Source organism: Thunnus maccoyii, chromosome 7, assembly GCF_910596095.1.
Source record: "Thunnus maccoyii chromosome 7, fThuMac1.1, whole genome shotgun sequence".
NCBI lineage: Eukaryota > Metazoa > Chordata > Actinopteri > Scombriformes > Scombridae > Thunnus > Thunnus maccoyii.
The window spans coordinates 15,129,990-15,150,439 of NC_056539.1; the positions used below are offsets into that span (position 1 = coordinate 15,129,990).

At 39.9% G+C, this 20,450-nt stretch overlaps 2 protein-coding genes across 5 annotated transcripts in view; both read right to left on the reverse strand.

Moving 5' to 3' along the window:
• Positions 1-20,450, reverse strand: part of agbl4 (AGBL carboxypeptidase 4) — a 432,805-nt gene that overhangs the window by 56,778 nt on the left and 355,577 nt on the right. The gene's annotated exons all lie outside the window — the stretch shown is intronic.
• On the reverse strand, positions 4,287-16,831 carry bend5 (BEN domain containing 5). 2 transcript variants are annotated; one of them, XM_042416291.1, is made up of 6 exons: positions 14,162-16,831; positions 12,904-13,034; positions 11,454-11,931; positions 9,597-9,745; positions 7,210-7,423; positions 4,287-6,981 (listed from the first exon to the last, which is right to left on the reverse strand). In XM_042416291.1, the coding sequence occupies exons 1-6, from the start codon at positions 14,343-14,345 to the stop codon at positions 6,785-6,787; spliced, it is 1,353 nt and encodes a 450-aa protein (XP_042272225.1). In that variant the 5' UTR covers positions 14,346-16,831; the 3' UTR covers positions 4,287-6,784. The 2 variants fall into 2 exon arrangements, with proteins under 2 accessions (XP_042272225.1, XP_042272226.1); XM_042416292.1 differs by lacking the exon at positions 14,162-16,831 and adding an exon at positions 13,939-14,078.

Sequence of the window (20,450 nt, forward strand, 5' to 3'; positions counted from 1 at the left end):
AAGCATCAAAGAGTTGCTCGCATAGCAGAGGTGTGGCCGGTTTAGCAAAGACTATCGCATATACTTATAACATTTTCTATGTTATAAGTAGGGTTGCCTCTGTAGGGTTGCCTCTGGAAAAGCTAAAGTAGGGAAAGGGAGTGTTTACTGCAATAGACTTGAAATTCTTTTCACATTATCATACCAACTGGCAATACTCCATACAGTAACAACCCTGTCTTTCCCTAATGATCATTGCAATGCAGTTACAACTACAGACAGGTATACCCAAGCAGCCCTGTATAGCTCAGTTTAATTCAACTCACTAAATGAGTATGAAAATGTAGTAATAGTTCGGATTTGTTATGTCGCCATTGTCCCCTTTGACTCAATCTCAAGGCTGTGCATACACATTCAAAGGTTTGAACACCCTCCAGTTAATCTCTCTCCCTGGTTTGCCCTCCACCCAACATTGATGTGGTACCAGGTGATTACAACTCAACACCTGCATAGGAATTCAATTACACACACAACTCTCTGGGTCAAATCCCTGGACCAGAGCAAAGCTTACAATTGAACCATTATGAAACAGTCCAACAAATGGCTTAAGTGCTTCCATGAAACCAACTGCTATGTATTTGAACACACACTGCTCACAGTAGAGAGGATTTTATCCAGCACATTTCATGTTCACAGACGTGGTCAGAGTAAAAAAAACAAAACAAAAAACCAAATGTACATACTGACAGGTAGAGCAAACCACCCCAAAAACCTCAAAATATTTCAAACACTTTGGCGCAGAAAAGATTCCATTGGTGTCACTGCATTGGGCAAAAGAAGAAATATAATGCACTTTTAGAATAATTAAGCCGAGTCCAGACACTATATGGGTATGCCAATCATTTACTAGTTGCTACACTATTACCAAAAATTACATTTTATTTTTTAACAGAATTAGTGAATAACAGGTAAAAGTGGTACCCAGATAAAATCACTCGGACATAAAATTGACCCACAAACTTCCAAAACAGTCTTCATGAGTATACCATGAAAACTGATCTCCATAATATTTATGACAGATTTAATTTTCAGCCAGATGGGGTTGTAGTTTATACCATCAGTGTATTCCCAATTTTCTGATAGATGTCACACTATCATCTTAAACTTCCAATGGAATCTGTTTTCTGTAAAACAAGGCGGACTAGACTCAAACAGAACATGGTTTTGCTGAGGACCTCCTCTACTGTAATATACGCTGCACAGTCAGACTGAGATTTCTTTTGTTATGACAATCTGGCGTGCAACCAGTGAACAGTGGTATCCTTTTTAATTTAACTGCCATCTGAGTGTGATTTAATGTACTACCTATAGCGTAACCTGATCTAACCAGTAAAAATGCATATTTCTGAAATACACTGCAACAATGTGATATTGATAGAGAACAGGTGCTAAAAGCAGATGCATCCATTTAAAATCAGCAGGTTCTGAGGTACTTCTGAAACTCACAGCTGAGGATATAATCACTATCTACAATATTTGGATGGATAGCATATAGTTGATACAGTAATAGCAGGATTAACATTTTGCGAAATATTTTGGCTTTAAATCTCATTAAGTTGATAAGCTGAGGGGATAGTGGCGGTTGACACACCTGAATAAAACATAGCTGTATGAGGATAAAAACATAGAAAAACAGCACCATTTGAGGTCCGATAGACATATCAGTTTAGAACTGTTTGCTGGTAGCACCGTCAACCAGTAAAAATCTCAGAATGCAATACAGAGACAGAACACAACCACTGATCAACTGCACAACATAGCAAAGAGCAAAGATATATATTCAGAGACAACCCCTCACGCAGACACCCCTTTACAGCAGCATCTTTAAGCAGGTAATAAAACTGATTTCTTCTAAGAATGATATTGTGAACTGAGGTGTTTTACAAGTTTTATAATCTGTACATGTTGAGAGTAACCAGGTATACCTTTCCTATAGATTTAATATACACACATAGTTTACAGTCACTGACAAACAAACACCAGAGTAACAATGAGGTAGGACGGTGAAGTTAGATGAAGTAGAACCGGTTTGTGGATTGTATACAAAGTTACTGATACCTTAAGAAAAATATAGACCTAACAATGTGTTCCTCACGTTTTTTTTCGCATTTTGAAGTAAGTTTGACATTGTATCTGAGGCTCAAACAATAATGTGTTCTGTGTACACTTAGCTGTGAAAAGTGCAAGATAAAGCCATTTATCTTGTTCCACACAGTGAAGCTAGAACTGATCTCTCTTCCCAATCAGCCCGTCAAACAGCAACATAAAGCTCCCTCACTTTGAAAGATTTGACAGGTGTTCACAACATAAGCCAAAACACCAAGCGAGGAGGACAGGATTTGTTATTATCTTGATACATGTGCATTTTTAAAATCCAGTCCATATAAATGTCAGGTATGGATGCCAATGTCAGGAGTAAGGAACTACAGGTGGCACAGAAGAGGATCACAGAGCTAGTGAGGTTAAACTTCCTCCCTATCGCTACTTGAGTGTGACAGTGAGAGTACTGGAAGGTCTGGTGTTGTCTTACAGAGCCAAGCTAGCCTACAGTATCCATTTATGCCAGGTTATTTGTTGGTGTATGTAACTAATATGCTGCTAAAACCCAAACTGCTCCTCTGCAAGTGACTTGGTACATTTGATAGAGATTGGCCTTGCCATCACAGATTAAGCCAAATCTGGGTTAAAAACATACAGCACTTCCATACAGATTTCATCCGCTAAAGATGGTTTTAGTTAAAGGATTAGGCTTAATCGTGCTCCTGGAAACCAGCCTTTGAAAGCAAGTTAACATTTAAGATGATGTAATAGCTCTATTAATGCTCTATCTTAAAGCATTATTTTAACCCCCATCCCCTTTTGGCATCAAACAACAAAGAAACAAACACAAACACAATACACGACAATTTGTCAGAATTTCAGCAAGGTTGCTTTGCACAGCAGAAATCTTTTCTTTCTTTTAAACAGCATGTATTTTAAATACATGCTAGCACACGTAAACCTCACATGTTGCTTTGTACAGGGAAAAAAAAAAACTAAAGGAAAAAGAATATTGGATAATTTCAGAAATCCAAAAAATCTATCAATAACATGTCACCATTTTGGTGGATTAAGATTCACTAGATTCTATTACCTTGGCATGGGCCATTTTTTTGTGCAAACCCTGCTGATTCCTCAGTCAGCATCCCGCCTTTCTTTAGCTTGATCTCAGCATTCAATACTTTGGCTTACATTTACCACTCATTTGTAAAAACACACATTTATCCTCTATATAAGTCATATCTACACATAACCAGCATCTTGACACATTAAGTTAAAGCACATATTCCAGTCAGAGTGCACATTTCAAAAGGTAAAAGTCTTAAGATTGGTGAATCGCGATTTGGGCTTGAAAGCTAAGAGTTGTTGACTTTTGCTTGTCAATTTGTTCAGGAGGCCATGGTGGAGTTAGAGAATCCAGTTTCAACATAGTGTGACTTGTGGAAAATTGTTTTTTCCAAACACCTCGAATAAATCTTTTAAGATTTAAATATTCGTTTTGGAAGTATTAAATCTATCAAGCTTGTTGTTGAGCGTCGGCGTGTCCGGGGCATATCTGACCGACAAACAAAACTATATCCCATAACTCATTCTTGCCATACAAAACAATAAACCAAAATGTTCTAAGGTGCTTTATGATAATACAATGATCGCTAGGCCTTAATCTAGTATATAGACATTTAAAAAAGGACGAATACCACAAGTACATTTCTTTAAAGGCATACTGTGCAGGATTTTCCTAATTGACAATTTATAGGCTCATACAAAAATAATCCCTCTCAATCATCACTTATGACCCACTAGAAGTGTGTGGTGGTGGTGTATGTATCTACAGAGACCCTGCCCTCTGCCTGTATTTTCTTATTATTTTGCTGTGTTCGGGATGTTTGTAGGCATAAACTTTTGGGCAGCAATATGTAGCCCCCAGCCAATAACAGCGTGTGAGTGTAGCGACCATGTTACACTGCTGTCTCTCTCTTCTGCTCCGCTGTGCTCTCTGTCTCAGATGTGTGAAGAGAAAAGGTCTCTGTTTGACAGAGGGTGGGGCTGAGCCACACACACACACACACACACACACACACACACACACACACACACACACACACACACACACACACACACACACACACACACACACACACACACACACACACGGCTAACAACCATGAAACAATCAAAAAATTACATTTTATTTATCTAATTCACTGCTTTGTTCTGCTACCACCTCTCCCTCTCTTTATTCACCCTCTAGCTTGCTCGACCACTGCTGCTCTCTCTCGTGCTCTGGTGTCATTGAGCTGGGGGAGGAAGGGTCAACTTTGAATGTTGTGTTTACAAACAGCAACCGACTAATCCTGCATAGTATGCCTTTAAGTTTGAGGAAATTGCCCAGAAGTTTAAAGTGCATTCAATGTAAATGATTTGTGTTGATCTAAATACTGCATCTCCATTGCTCGAGTACAATGGTTTAATGATACAGAATCTCATCTTACTGTGGCAGATTTTTAGAAATCCAAGGTAGATTCCAAGTGAGGCTTATCAAATATCACATGTTGTGAATGTAATATAATGTATGGGCTCTTTCAAAATCTGATTTTAAGGGAAGCCTTGTCTCTCTTGTCCTCAGAGATCACTTTGGCTAAGAAAGGGAGATATTTTTTTCTTTTGTTTGTAGATTCCACTGATCTACATTTGGATACAATATCAAGCTTAAAGCCAACAATTCGTATGGAAAAAACAAACAAACAAAATATATGAGTGTAAAAAGAAACACAAGAAATTGTCAGGTAACATGGAATTACAACATCAATTAGATAAACCAGAACTTGACCAGAACCTTAAAACTATAACATGTAACATGACTAGAAACTGAAATATCCATGTTTGGTGAAAAATTAAAAAAAAAAGATGTGTTTTATGTACACTAAAATATCTCCAAAACATAAAGGTAGCTTAACAAAAGGCTGATCTGAACTTTTGAAATAACAAAAACCAAGACAGACAAAAATGATAGAGAGAAATAAACCAACCGACATACAAGAATCTAGAGTGTGAAGAGGAGAAAGGCTTGATGGGCAGCTCTGCAGCAGATTCACAGTTAGCCACTGCTAGGTCACAGTTGAGATTTCAATCTGCAGCATTTAGTTCCAGCCTGCAGACAGCCACACAAACCAACAATAAAACAACCGAAGAGAAAAAAATAAACTTTAAAAAACATACAAGAAAAAGAGGACATTTTCAAAGTTCTGATGGCATAGCTCAGAGGAAATTGTCACTGGAGCGACCTTACTTTGTTCCCCAGTGGTGTGGCTTAAAAAAGAGGGGGGTTATTATGGGTTCAGGAGGCCCAGAAAACATCAACAGCACAATAGTGTTTCAGACAGCTTTACCCACAGCTAACACTCCTTCCACAAGAAGATGACCTGAACCGTGCAGAGCTGTGCCCTGATTTTCTTCCCCACATTTTCCCGTGCAGCACAGCATCTTTTAACTACAGGAGGGGTGGGATAGCGAGTAGCCCGGCTCAGCTCAACTTAATGGTGTGAATCACACAGAAAATAGTACCTAGCCATCTCTTACATTCTCACAGCAAAGTGCAGGTGAAGCTTCATCACTTCAGCTTACTATACATTTACAATCACAGCTTACTAGAAAACCCAGGGGCATACCAGCCCCTGGTGATTGCCAAATCCATTTAAGGCCTTTCTAGGCATCAACGTGCCTGTACCACTACAACTTGTTAAACAGTCAAATCGTCTGCAAGTGACAGGTTTGATTAAGAGTAACACAGGAATATCACATCTAAAACCTTTCCTTGTGTCCTCTCATTGATGGCAAATGTTCATAACTAAAAGATCAACATAAAAAAACAAAACAAATACAGCACAAAACTATATACTCTAGAGTCATACTTCCCGTTAAACCTCTGTAAACCCTCTTTTTAATGAAGTGATGTGTTGTGATTGACCTACAGTTTAAGGAGGGAGCAAACTCAAAATGAATCTCTTGGAGCAACAGAGTCTCTGTTGCAATATGCAATATGGCTGTTACTAATTAAGACTTATGCATCCGAGACCCTGATGTCCCATTCTATGCAGTAAGTACCAACAATAAACACTCAGATCCCCAGCAGTAATTGGGTAGTCACCAGATCACCCAACCTTTCACACATCTAAGATCTAATGCAAGCGAGCATCCTCTTCTTTTTAGCATCAGAAGACTTTATCTAGGGAAATAACCTCTTACTTTTTAAAAGTTTAAGGACTCAAACTTATGTTCTGACACAGAACAATAAATTAATCTCACAATCACATCTAATCTCTCTTTTGACACAAATGCACACACGTCAATAAACCGTGTCTCTGTACCAATCCCACAGTAAAGCTTATAAAAATACTCATACCAGTTCACATCAAACTAGTTCACATGTGTTCAACTTCTGACCAGTGGGTAAAGCTGTCTGTGAGCCACATTTGCAAACTGGGCACTGAGGAAGGTGATGGTTGCTCAAGTCACATAGGGAGCTCAGAAGGGGCCTATTTGTTTTAACATTTCACATAATAACCAATCCAATGTGTAAAAGGAATACAACTACTCCTGAAACTGTGACAAACATTCCTCCAATCACCCAAATCAAGTCCCCTCAATATCCTGCGGACCACGGGGGAGGGGGGGGAGAAGGCGCCGGCGTGACAACAGTTGATCACTACATGCCATCATATGTGAAGTTCTCCATCTTGACTGTTTGTCTGATGAGCAGCTTGGACTCCCGTCGCTCCTCGTTCTTGATGGACTTGTTGATATCCATTATCTTTTCACAAATGTATTTGTTCACTTTGGACAATCTCTGCGTAATCTCTGCACTGTCGGCTGTCTCTTGAGACACTCTGTCGTAGAGACACTCTGGGGAAGGAGTGTGAGTAGTCAGACCACATGAAATTTAAAACTGATGATCTTATTTTTGTTTGGTGTGTAATGAATATAATTATGTTTGAATGTATGAATAAAGCAGATAATTTTTCTGTACCTGATGATTTCCAACTTGTCTCAGCTTACAAGAGATCCATCAGAGGGAGGATCCATCTCTCACATTTTATAGGTTTAAACCTTATGTGCAGGTAGGAATCTTACCTCTGACGATTTTCAGCTTGCTGGGTGAGAGTGGAGGTTTGGGCAGAGCATCTTTCTTCTTTTTGGTGGCCACTCCAGTGACACTACGGTTTTTGAGGGTTTCTGTGCCCCAGATCATTACAGCCAGGTTCTTTGTGAACTTGGAGTCTCCCTGGGTCCGCTGCAGCTGGTGCCACTTCTCCTCCTCCACCCAGATGCCACCACCGAGGTGTACCTGTAGAGAGGACAACAGAGGACTGTGAACACCACATTTTAAAACATGAATGTACAGTATGCTGCAGATCAAAAATGTTTTAAATGTTGTACATTAACACTTTACATTCTGCGAGGGACAGTTTACTCCACACCTGCTCACTCATCACTACTCTACCTATTGAGGATCTGTCTGCCCCATCCAGTAGGGAAAATCATTTTTATTGTAGTTACCCACCTGTTTGATTAATCCACATTTAGAATAAGTGAAGTGAAAATAAGTTTTATTAAATGCCTAAGAAGGAAAACAAAAACTTGAGCCAGTGGGAATTGAAAGTGGACAAAAACATGGATTTTATCCCTGTTTCCTTGATAGTATAACAGATACAACAGATGCTGAAACATCAGATTTCAATGCAGTGGTTACAGTATTATTATCTACAGATTAGATTTTGGAAACAAAATGTATGTAACCGTCAAAAAAAGGAGTCTAACAGGAGAGAGCAAGAGAGAAGTTAGTGGGTGAGAGAAGCATACTTAAAAGACTTACTTTCACTTTATCTGTTATTATATTTGGAGACTAAGGCTTTTTTACTGAAAAAACACATTTACATGTGTAGTTAAATCCTTAATACCACACTCTTATATTTTTATATATTTAGAAATATTATTCCGTTATGATAATGCTTACATCCCACTTGCCTGGAACATTTGTTGACATGTGCTGCCAGTTCCCAATCTCCAATGCTCCATGTGGATGTAAAACCCTCTAAATCTAAATGGACCAGGCAGATCATAGCTAGCTGCAGTAGAACACATCTTAACCAGCTCACACTTAGACCAAATTACAAATCCCAAGAAGCACCACTTTCACCAACTAGGATACGCAAATAAGCTCAGGCCACTGGCTGCTTGTAGCCTGGATTACCTCCACTATGAACTTAGCCTGTAGCTCTCCACCCACTGTCACTGCACGTTGCATAAGCCTGCACCAAACACGCCAAGCCGATTGCCAGCCTAGACAGACTGCCCTGGTCTTCTAGGTGAGCTAATGCAGCAGGGGGCATATGTGACTCTCTTTGCCTTCTCTACTCTCTTATCACTGTAAAGTCTTTAGGCTAGCATCCAAAAGGCTTTTCCCTGTGCAGCTAATGTGCTTTAGGCCCACGGCCAGCAAACAAGCTTTTTACTGCCCTCAAGTTAGACAAGATTGTTTTCATCCTCCCTCACCGTTGCTCTCACTTATCGCTCTCTCTCCATCTCTCCTCCTTCCTTTCCACCTATTCCCCCTTTCGCTCTCTCACTAGGGCTAACCTGTCAGTCACTTTAAATTCCTCTTGTGCAAATAATTAATATGGGGTCCCTGATGTAGGAGAGTTCTAATTTGCAAGTGTTCTTCACGCTTGAAGTGGCTGCAGGCCCCAGAGCTTGTAGTACCAATTCCCCCCCTGTCATCAGAGACAGGACGCTGGTTGAGTTACAGCAGTGGAGGGAGTAAAGAACCCTAACAGCCTAATAAACAATGATGATGCTGGCTGGGCTTGCAGGAACAATAATAATCTTCTCAACCTTGTTTACCTGCTAGGGCACAGTGGCCAAGGGGGAAGGGACTGATCAACTATGACAGCAAGTTCCCAGGTTCACGGGTGTTAAGAGGAAATACAGCATTTCCTACAAAATCAGGCTACTTCCCACGGTCACCCACAGAGTTCAGGCCTCTCCAAGGGTGAGAGGTGTTACTGGATATCAGCAAGTGAAGGTTTAAATGCACAATCTGTAATGTAGTGTTTGATTATATGACAAAAACAAAGCTTTAACAGCAACAAAACACCAGATTAATTTGTTGTCTGTTGGTCCATGTAAAAGGCCTGTGAGTCCATTTTTGAGTGATGGCATTTTTCAGTACTGTGTTTTGAATTTCAGTGCTGGGGCTAGCTTTTTGTTTACATTTGGATGGTTGATTTTGCCTCCAAGAATAAATGTCAGAACAGACAAACAAGATAAAGGAGATGAAAACAGACAGGGAACATCACAAAGACCATATGGCAGGTTTGGTGGCAGTTAAATAGCCATGTGATCAGACAGAGACAAGACAAAACAAAACAGTTGAAAAGGGTGGTAATCATGTTCCAGCTAAAGGGGAATCATGAAAATCCAACAGAATAAAGAGTGTTCCTTTGTGCAGTGAGACTGACCTTCCCATCATTGCAGGTGTATACTGTTCTGGGAGAGGGCGAGTAGCTGGAACTGGTGTTGGCTTCTTCTCTGCATGTTTCCTGGGCCTCAACAATGGGTTCAACCACTTCAGCCTTGATTGTCTGAGTACCATTGTCATGCATAGGCTCTGGAGATGATACAAACAAGATTTTTAACATTACAGGATACAAGCAACAATCCATGTCTGTCAACATTTTAAGCTGAGGCCCAGTCAAAAGCCATTCATCAACTGCTGGTCAACTTTCCAAAACCATAGAAGATAACAACAAAAAAACAACAGCGTCCAATAACATTAGACAACATATTAGTTGTAGACAGCCAGTTGCACCTTAATCCCTATGATATCTAGTAGCACATGGCCAAGAATTTTCTGGTCTTGCTTCTGGGCTTGGACCTAGGCTTGCCTGTGCCTCGAGACAGGAGGTTATTTTAGCCCAGTAACTAAGCTGGCTTGGTGGCTGGCCACGCTAAGCTCCAATGTAGTTGATGAGTTTTAATATCGGTCAGCGCACTCCATCCCCTGCCCGACAGCACCCCAGGGTGCTCTAATCTTTAGCCTGTCCATTAGATGGTCTAGCCAGTAGCCGGGCGCCTGTGTCCAGATCTACGGGGGGGTGAGGTTAACACCAGCATCTGGCGAAGCTACAGTTTGTATACTGCTGTGCACTGCAATGACACCACTTTTAATCACACCTACAATTACAGTGCATTTCATTCAACTTCCTATATTGGATTTTCTACTTTAGTACTGGATCTATTGAAATCCTATAGCTGGATTATGATCTTGTTATATTTTGAGTGTCTATTAGCTGGTACAACTTCCTGTCCTGAGATACACAGGATAAAAAACTTGACTTAACTTCCGGCTTATCGCACAATAGCAATATTGTGACACTGCTACATAAGGTCTTTAAAATTAATATATAGAAACAAAACTGCAATCCAAATCCACACAAGTTTAATCATTTACACATAAATTATGGCAACAAATGATCACTGTCAAATAGCCTATATTGTTTAACACAGTGGTGAATTAACAAAATTAGCATTTTTCTTATGCTTCTATTAGGAGAAACTTACAATGGGTAAGCACGCAGGCAATTCTTGCCCCACTTCCTTTCACAACCAATTTTTTGGCAAAACATTTGAGTGGCATGACCTCACAAATTTCTGTTCCACGATGGTCACTATGACCACTAGTCCAACCTGCCAACATAAGAGGCCAGCATGAGCCACGCTAACATATCCAACCTCAATTTTATTCTAGTCAAGTTTAATTTATAACTATATCTGTGTCTTCATTTCAGTTAAATGCCTCAGAATTTAAACTGCAGTCCTTTGAACTAAACAGACAAGGTCTGAAAAGTAATGCAATGCTATTTAAAGACCTTTATCTCACAGCTAAAAATATTCCAGATGAATCTTTGTCTTTTTTCAGACCCATTTGCCAGAAACATTATGTTTGGCATTTGACATTGTTCTTAAAAATGGCTTAGATCCTTTTCATGTCAGAGAGGGTACAATGAATTGTGTGGAAATACAGTAAAAACTGGGATTATAGTGTGTCTACACTGTTGGATCCCACCACCTTTTTACTGTAACTGGCAATTTCTGGCTGTACAGATGTTGCAGTTTATATTGACTCTAAAATTACAAAGTTCTGAGCCCCCAAATAGCAGTTTTACTGCCACATAGGTAATTATGCTCAGTACCAACTGATTTGACTTTTGTGGACAATTTCTTCAGGGGACCAATAACGTTAAATGTTATTATTAAACTCTGTGGCAAAGGCAGCAGTGGTATGTGTGTTGGTGTGCATGCTCCTGGTCTCTCACCGCTTCCCAGTCTCATGAGAAGTACGTCCTGCAGCCTCCGGTTGAAGTCCCTCAGCTCTTTGACCTCTGTCAGCAAGCTGCCATATTCCTTCAGTTTCTTGGCCTGCTGCACCAGCTGCCTGCGGGTTCTCTCCAGCTCCTGCTGCAGCCTCCTCATCTCCTCCTCCTGTTGCCTGTAGCTGTGAACCAGCTCCTCATACAAGACCCTGGGAACCACGGCTGCAGCTACCTCAGACACACAATCCGTGTCCACCTCCAAATGCTGTTGTTGCTGCTGGTGATGATGTTGCTGATGCTCTGCCTCCATATCGTCATCTTCGTCGTCTGCATCCTCTCCCTCCTCGGCCAGCCGGTCCTCATCCAGGTCCTCTTCCCCTTCCATACAGGAGCTGGCTGCATTTCTCTCCAGGCGAGCCACTACTGCTGCCAGGCTCTTGGAGGAGTTGGAAAGGGGGCGTCCATGGTCCTGAGATAGGGCCTGAGGAAAAGAATAACTGTAAATTCAGGGAAGCCCAAAAAATCTAATTTGAATTGTATTAACTACAAAGCAGGAATATGAACATGATATAAATGTGCCATGTCTTTGGAGCCAGGCCTATTTTAGTTTTTACTGAATATCACAAATCTCTTTGCTGCAGCAGAAACTAAATGCACTTAATGTGTAACAAGAGGTCATTCAATTCCACAGTTGAATGCACAGAAGATGTAAAAACTACACATCAAATCTAAAAATGACATGACAGACAGACAAACAATTTGTTTTGACTGTGGGAATCTCAATAGGAACTGGGAGGAGAGGAGTCACTGAGTTCTTTGATGAGCCGCTCAGAGGATTTGTCTGTGAAAGGGCAGCTGTCCAGAGTGCTGAATTTGTGTTAATCCAGCATATGGTAAAAATAGCAAGAGGGATTTTGGGTGTTTGCCAAGTTTATGGAAATGTGACATGTTATCATCAATATATATGAGATTCATGTGTACACATCAACATGGCACATGCAGTCACACATGCACCCACACTTACACTGTGGTGATATCACCTTTTTTCTTTTTTTTTTTTTACAATTAGTAAAATTATTCAGGGTCCAAACTGACACAGCACAAAACTATCAATTTAAATAATGTACTGAAGGGCAAAATGCTTCTTTTTTTTAACTTTGTTTTTACTATGTTAAAATAAATGATTGGAAGTAATCTAGGCACTCCCAGATACAAACATGGCTGTTTAAATATGTTATCACTGCATCAAAATGTCATTTCAGTTGTGTTATCAATAAATAAACATCATTAAATCATAATCAAGGAGCAGTGTGGTGGTATGTCATAATACTGGTGTCAATGTGAGGATAAGTACAAGTATACGTCTATTTCCCAGTACTGCCAGTAACTCATTTAAATGTACAGACTTCTGTTGCAATACAACATAACCACTGTCTACTTTGGGTGATCATACCTTTTTATGCCTGAGTGGCATTCTCTCCTCTCCAAAATTGTTCTCAATACAGTTTCCTGAATTCTTGATGGACATCTTGGGAATTTTCATCTTCTTTTGCATTATACTGTCTTCAAATTCCTCTACTGTATCTGTAAAATTCAAAAATAGAAGCATGAAGAAACTCATCAAGTTCCCAAAAAGTTAGATTTTTCATCTCAAGTAACAACAGAACTCTTTTCATCCATTTGTCCAACTCGAACCAGGGGCGTTTTGTCTCTCCATTCTGCTAGAATAAACTAACTTTAGCAAACTGGTAACGTTTCTCCTAGCTGTCAACTAAAATCTAAGCACATCACAGAGGACTGTGAAGCAAATGATCCTGACTATACAGAGCTTTAGCATGACTGACACTGTGAAGGCGTTAGTTAGACTGGACCGAGCTTGCAGCCCAGACAGCTCAGATTCGGGGATTAGTGATGTAGTAAACTAGTTAAACATCGAGTCTACAAAACGACCGTGAGCAACATTACTGTACCTGCAGCTACGCCAGGCATGTCACTTGCACACTTCAGCACATTAACATGATGCGCTGTCATGTTACTGACGGACAGGTTGCTATGTCTGCTTAGGTGTCTGAGATACGGAGATGACTGCAGCACCGCATCCTTCAGTATGGCACAAACATACAGATGAGCCAGCTAACAAGCTAACCGCAACACACCAAAGTTGTCGGGCTAGCGTCTCAGCTACATCATCAAACCTCTATAAAAACAATAAGGGGTCAACAACAGTCTGTCGGATGTGTTTATAATGAAGTGACAGCTTTGCGTGTGCACGCAGTTAACTAGCGCGTCAGCGCTAACATGCTAACAAGCTAGCAAGCGTTAGCTACATGTTGTAAACAACCGTTGTGACTGGCTAACGTTGCATGCCACGTATTTAACGAAACATCCAGCACTACTGTATCGAAACAAGAGAGCTAACTCTAGGAACACGACACCACGAATGTAAACATGTAATGCAAAGCACTGATGATAAGGTATGACCACATACCAAACTTATCTTAGCATATCTAACTAGCACATCTAGCTAGCCAGAGCCGAGGACGTTGTTGTGGCTCTCAGTGTCAGACTCCAGCTGATCACGTCTTGACAGATCGGACAAAAGGACTTGCTTTGACACGTTTCCGAGTTTCACGCACATCAACGTTACTTGGTCAGACAGAGAAAAACAGCTCTAAAAGGAGAAAAACTGATGTGTTAAGAGGGCAACTTACCTGCAAGGGCAAGGATCTGTGCTTCGCACGGCTGGCCTGCGCTGCCATTCTCTTCAGTTCTGTGAACCAGATACACCTTCTGATTATCAAAATCTGTTCTGTGCAGAGGTCTGAAATCTTCCACATTTGAAACGGGTAACGCGTAGCACATATCGTCTTCAAAGAATCTAACAAAAGCATACATTATTTACTTCTCTTTGGTCCTGCACTTTGGATATGGTTGACAGTTTTTCCTCACAAAGTATTAAAAAAATATACACATAGGGGGGTTGGGGATGGTGTCTGCGCTCGGCTACTCTTGCCTGGTCCACATCACCAGGGTTGATCATCAAGGCATAAGTAATAGACATGACATTAACTTAAGATATGTTTATAAGCAAACCTAATCACAAGGAATATTGATTAATTTGTTTCAGAAACGTATGAAACTATTTTCCACTTATTAATTATTTATTAAATAGACCGTCAAACATATGTTAAGACGGCAAACAAGATTCACAAAAGGAAAATAAAACAAGCTATTTTTAACTACAAAAAATATTTATATGGCAAATATGTTTTGTTTTTTTAATTCTTGAAAATAATTCAAGCGATGAGGCCAGTCCTAATCTCTCAGAAGACAAAAATACAAACATAATTACTCACTCTGTCTTCTACAGGAGTTGATTGGAGGAACTACAGTGAGAAAATTACCTGTCTGGTCAGATTTCATTGGTCTGTATGTGCTCTTCTGTGTTTCCTGGTGTAGCCTTCTCATCTGTTCTTTATATCACACCAGAAAGACTTTTAAGGCCAGCTGAAGAAATGAACTCTTTGTTATTGTAAGAAAGCCAGGTGGTTATACAACAGGACGGATTTCTCTCAGTTGTTACTCTAATGGAGAGCACCACAGTCGATAAATGACACTAACAATTTCGTTCTGCTTCGGCTGCTGTAATTGAAAAGTAACTGATGCAGAACTATACAGAGTCTTTTTTTTCTCTTCTCTGATATTTCATTTCATAGTTTCAGACATTTAGTTCAGTTATGATTAGGCTTGTTTCAAATGCCAGCTTCCCCATGATGTTTGTTCAATGTACTGTATGACCAGTCCCACGGTGTGTTAGATGTATACAAGAGAATTTAAAAACAAGCAAACAATGCAATGACAATAACTCTCAGAGCATATTGCCAGTGATTTTATTTCAGTTATTGTGGAAGTATTTTAGGTTGTTTTTAATACAAGTGAATGGTTTCATCTTCCAGCAATGATATTTATAGCTTGCTTCACTTTTCTGTGAAGAATCCATTTACAGAAATTCAATTTAGCAACATTTCAGGTTAATTAGAAGTTGCTGTTTTTTAGGCTGAGTCATGGTTATCTCATATATCTATGCACTGCTACTTTGGCAGAACCCCACCAACTATAACAGGTATAAGAGTGATGAACAAGAGATTTGAGCAGCTTCTCAGCGAGTCGAACAGAGGATTACTCTTAATCTAAGCTTCTGTTCAATGGCTCTCCTGTCCTCAAGGCTGGGCTTGTCAACATAAGGCTGCTCAGTTTCTGGAACTCTCTGTCTTTGAAGTGGCCAGTGTTTAAAACACCACTGCTTTTAAAAGTCTCGCATGATGTTTTTTTCCTGCAGCTCAGAGAAGTTTAATTCAAACTTTTAACAACAACTTTCATGGAGGTCATAGAGGTGCTCCAAATATAATGGACGGGAAACTGCTGGGAGACACAATAAAAGTTGAGCTTCCCAAATTAATTTTTTTGGTAACAGTATTTTCAACATTTTTGGACTGTGATAGTCTTTACTGTGTATTTTCCCCACAAAATCCTTTCTGTGCAGCATTTTTTTTTTAGAACAACTCACAATTAAGTGGTACATTTCTTGTTAAATCACCACCGTTTGTTATTTACATTCAGTTATTACCTCTGTTGTCATCATATTATGCATCATATTATTCCTAATAGCAAAATCTTATAAAACTGACTCTGATATAATTGTTCTCACAACTTTCGATTCCTACCATATGTGCACAGTTGCACTAGTTACTGTACAGTTCTTTTGGTGGCTGCACTACTCTATATGATACTGTGCATCACGTTGGCCTCTGTGAGAACTATTTTCATGCTCCAAAAGTCTCATAACGTGACCCATGCACTCTCTCTTTCTTGCTGTAATTATTTCATGGTATGTTGGCTCTACTGCACTGCTGAACTCTCATGTTCGGCTTCAACTAAACCACAGTACTTAAAGGTACGTACAGTTTTGTGAACGTGTGATATGTGTAAAGTATACACTCATATACTGTATGTACGGCAAGGCTGATTGGTCCCTGCACTATCTATGCCAGTAGTTACATACAGTATGTATTTATTATATTTTATTGATAAGGCTATATAAAAAAGGACATCAATTTTATACAGCATACCCATACAAGGATACAGTATATCATTTATCACTGGTTTTATAAAGGTATTAAAGGCCCTTCAAACCAATGGTCTACCCACTCAAGTGTTTTCACTTTTGCTTAATTAGACTCCCTCTCAAGACTGTTTGGGTGTGTAAAGACATCTCTCTTACCCTCATATTACATTGTGTCAAGATAAGCCTTTTTAACAGACATGACATTTTGACATGTCAGTAGGAAAGGCACAGGTGTAAATAATAAAATGAACGATGGCTGAATTTCATTTAGCTGCTTTGGTTTCAGGGTCCTGGTATTGTGCCTGCTGGCTCACTGTCACACTGTCATGGCTGAGTGGGAATAAATCTGAGCCATCGTTAATGTTATTAGCAATTTGTGGGCTTGTTCTACTATGACAGGTCAAAATGTCTTGTGTGGAAAAAGCCTATTCAATACAATAAACTAACTGTATGTACTGTATATATAACTTCTTAGTGTCATATTTATCTGTATGGTCGGTATACAGACAAATCAACATATCTAAACTGCAAATTGTTTTTCCAAAGATTTAATAGTTTTTTTAAAATATTTTTTCTGGGATTTTGACAAAGCTGTTTAAGCACCATCCAAAAGTTTTTATTTATTTATTTTTCCAGCTTCTTTATTTCCTTTGTGCAATGCATCATGGGGAAAAGTGTCCAAAAGCATTAAACTTAAAAATCTAAATGGATACTAAAAAGTTTTTTTAGCATGCATACTTTTTTGAGTATACTTTTTTTCCCACTGTGAAACCAAAAACTGCAAACTTGTTCTGAATTAGTATGTACAATGAAATTAGAACACATCTTTTTGGTGAACTGACTGGATGAGTAATGTTGCGCCTTTATCACTCCTATCAGTTTGTTAAGTTTGATGACCTCATGTTATCCCAGCGTAGCTCCAACCAACTTCAACCTGAGCAGAGGTCTAATCAGCCAGAATTGGAAACCATTTGTGGGTGTGAAGAGCATCTAATAACTGCAGCTTTTGTCTTGATGAAAGTGAAAACACGTCTTTTGTGTACTCAAGTTTTCCACTTCAGTTTAATTTGCTCTGCTTTGTTGGGTTTTTTTCAAAGTATAGCACAATACCTGCATCCAGTTGTAAAAATGTTTCTACAAAAAAATTCGACTATCTTTTATTATCAAATTTTCATCTATAAACACTTTCATTCACAAATATAAGTTTCTCTAAATTTTGCTAAATTAGTAGCCTTTAGGAATTAAATGAGTAACTTAATTTTAAGGTTGAAGTTCCTAAAAATCAAAATGCAGTACATTTATGATATATTAAATGTATACTGTACAATAATATAACAAACTGAATTCCTGATACATTATGAACTGTCTTTTGTTGTTTTTTTCTCTCAGAATTTGCTACTCAGGTATTAAACATTATTGCATCAGTTGCACTGAAATGCTTATTCAAGAAATTATCAAGAAATTATAGACAAAAACAGAAATTCTACCAAAGAAAAGGTTTTTACAATTTTACAGTTTCTGATTCTGATTCATTAGCGTAAGAGAACTGAAGAAGGGTAAAATAATATGTTCAAATTACGGCTAAAAAGGACAAGGAACAGGAACAGGATATTCATCAAAAAACAATCAAATACTGACCTTGTAATGCACACACTTTTAAACACACATACACACACACACACACACACACACACACACACACACACACACACACACACAGTGTTACATATAAAATCATACACATGTAATTACATGGGCGGTGCCGCTTTCAGTAGGTCTAAAATGACCTTTCCACACCCAAAAGGTTATTAAATTATAACACTTTAAATATCAGTTAAATGTTGTGTGCCCATTGTTTTGTGTTGACTTTTCACTATTATGGGCTCTGAGTTGGCCTAGACTGTTGGCATGCTAATAAGCTGAAGATACAGTGATCATTAAAGCTGAAGGAAAAAACATTAATAAGGAATAATAATAATATTTTTGCTATGTTTTATCTATTGGGAAAGCTGATCGGCAAAGACTCGAGTCAGGACAGAAGCCAGACATCATGTCCTGCCTATTAGCTCCACACTGCCAGGCTCATCTATCTTTATTGGTCATCCATTAGCCTGCATTAAAGGGAGACACGGGATAATAGCAGTAATGATGCTGATGATGGAATTAGACTGCGGGTACACACGTCATCATTGCAGTGTTGCTCCTGGAATCATAAAGAGTTCCCGCTGACAAATGGAGGGATGGACGGAGAGATAATACAAATGACTCCTTTATGTTTCTGATCAATGTGTGACAGACAAACAGAGAAAGAAGAAGACAAGAAGAGGTCTTGCAATTTGGGTGAAAAATGTCTACAGTGCTTGGAGGTGTGTGCATTACCTTTACAGCACGCAGACAGCCAATATAAAGGCAGCACCTGTGCCAATCTGCAGGATGGACAGATGCTGGTACAGGTGTGTGCGTGATGATGGTTGGCATGGGCGAGCGCCAACCTGAGCAGCAGCGTACAGACAGCAGACCAAGCAAAGTGACGATGCCAGACATTAGACAGGCGGGACAGGGGGCAATCATTAACGCAACTTTCTGGAGAGATGCTCTAAGATCAGGAAAGCACCGAGCAAAATGAAGATATGGGTGTCTGGTTCCGAGATGACGGATTCAGAGAAGCGTAAACATCTTTTATAGGCAGCATGCTACTATGATCAATCACAACTGTTTACAGTCCGGGGTAATACCGTTTTCCTATTTTGGTTGGAGGCATCTCACCAGTCTTTCTGTTATTATGCCTCTTAATTAGATCCGCATGAATTACTAATCAACCATGAAGAAGGCATTCACCAATTTAAAAAGTGATAGCCCATGAAATGAACAGCACAGACTCATACAAGCACATCAGTTACTAATGCTGCAGGGCCTGAAAACAGACCTTTGACTGAAAGAGAGCGACGGAAGAAAGAAAGAAAGACAGACATGGAGCATGCACACACACACACACAGAGGCAAACCTTATTGTGAATAAATTCTTCATTAAGTATTTAGAATGGTATCAGCGTTGGCCCTGCCATCATGCTGCGTATACTCAGTGATCCACCCAGGAGACATTGATCTTCTTCATAAGGAACATAATGACCACCAGAGAAATACTGATCATATTTCAGCTCCAGTCAATTCAGTTCATTAGGGCCGCTCTACCTCCTGCTGTGGCTCTGTATTGATCTTGCCAGTGTCACCAGACTGTTATTCTCTGCTAACCTGATAGGGAACTCAAAAAAACTGTAATTTATAAAGCGGCAACAGCAAGTCGAACAACAGACTATAGGGAAACAAGCAAAAATACAAAAAAGTAAAGATTGCCCCATCCATGTAAGAGCAGCGTGGACTGTCTGTGTCTCTGTGCCCTTTGTGCCTCGGCACCAAATGTCAGACATGACAGAGGAAATCCTAAAAGTATCAAGGCTGTCCCTGGGTTTCAGAGAGAATTTTTCTTTTGCCTCTAATACCTTTTCCAGCGTCTCCTCTCCTCTAATCTCCACTTATCTGGCAGCCAGGTGAGCCGCAGCACATGGCTGGTGGGCAGGCTTTGGTCTTTGGGAATACAGCTCATCTTAATGGTATTTCTCCCCCCTTTCCTTCTCTTCCCTTTGCTTCTCTTCCCCCTTCCTCCAGGGCGGCTGTCAGACGGAGACGGAGGCGGCCAGAGAACTTCTCACTGCTGCTGTAGCTGACAGCATGGAGCCAGTGGGATTGGACGAGCGACCACGGGCAGCCCGTCATGCAGAGGGGCAGCCGGGCTCACAGGTGCATAGAATCTGACAGATAATAGCAGATAAAATGCAGGCCGACCAGCGCTCGCTCCTCAGCAGGGTATGAGGGAT

Bases quoted from the DNA above. Each gene is read 5' to 3' on its own strand.
- bend5 (XM_042416291.1), bottom strand. From the start codon at position 14,345: ATGTATGCTTTTGTTAGATTCTTTGAAGACGATATGTGCTACGCGTTA. The intron at 9,746-11,453 runs GTGAGAGACCAG...TATCATCTCCAG, and splicing joins TCTCATGAGACTGGGAAGCG to AGCCTATGCATGACAATGGT. The intron at 7,424-9,596 runs GTCAGTCTCACT...TCCTCTCTACAG, and splicing joins ACACCTGCAATGATGGGAAG to GTACACCTCGGTGGTGGCAT.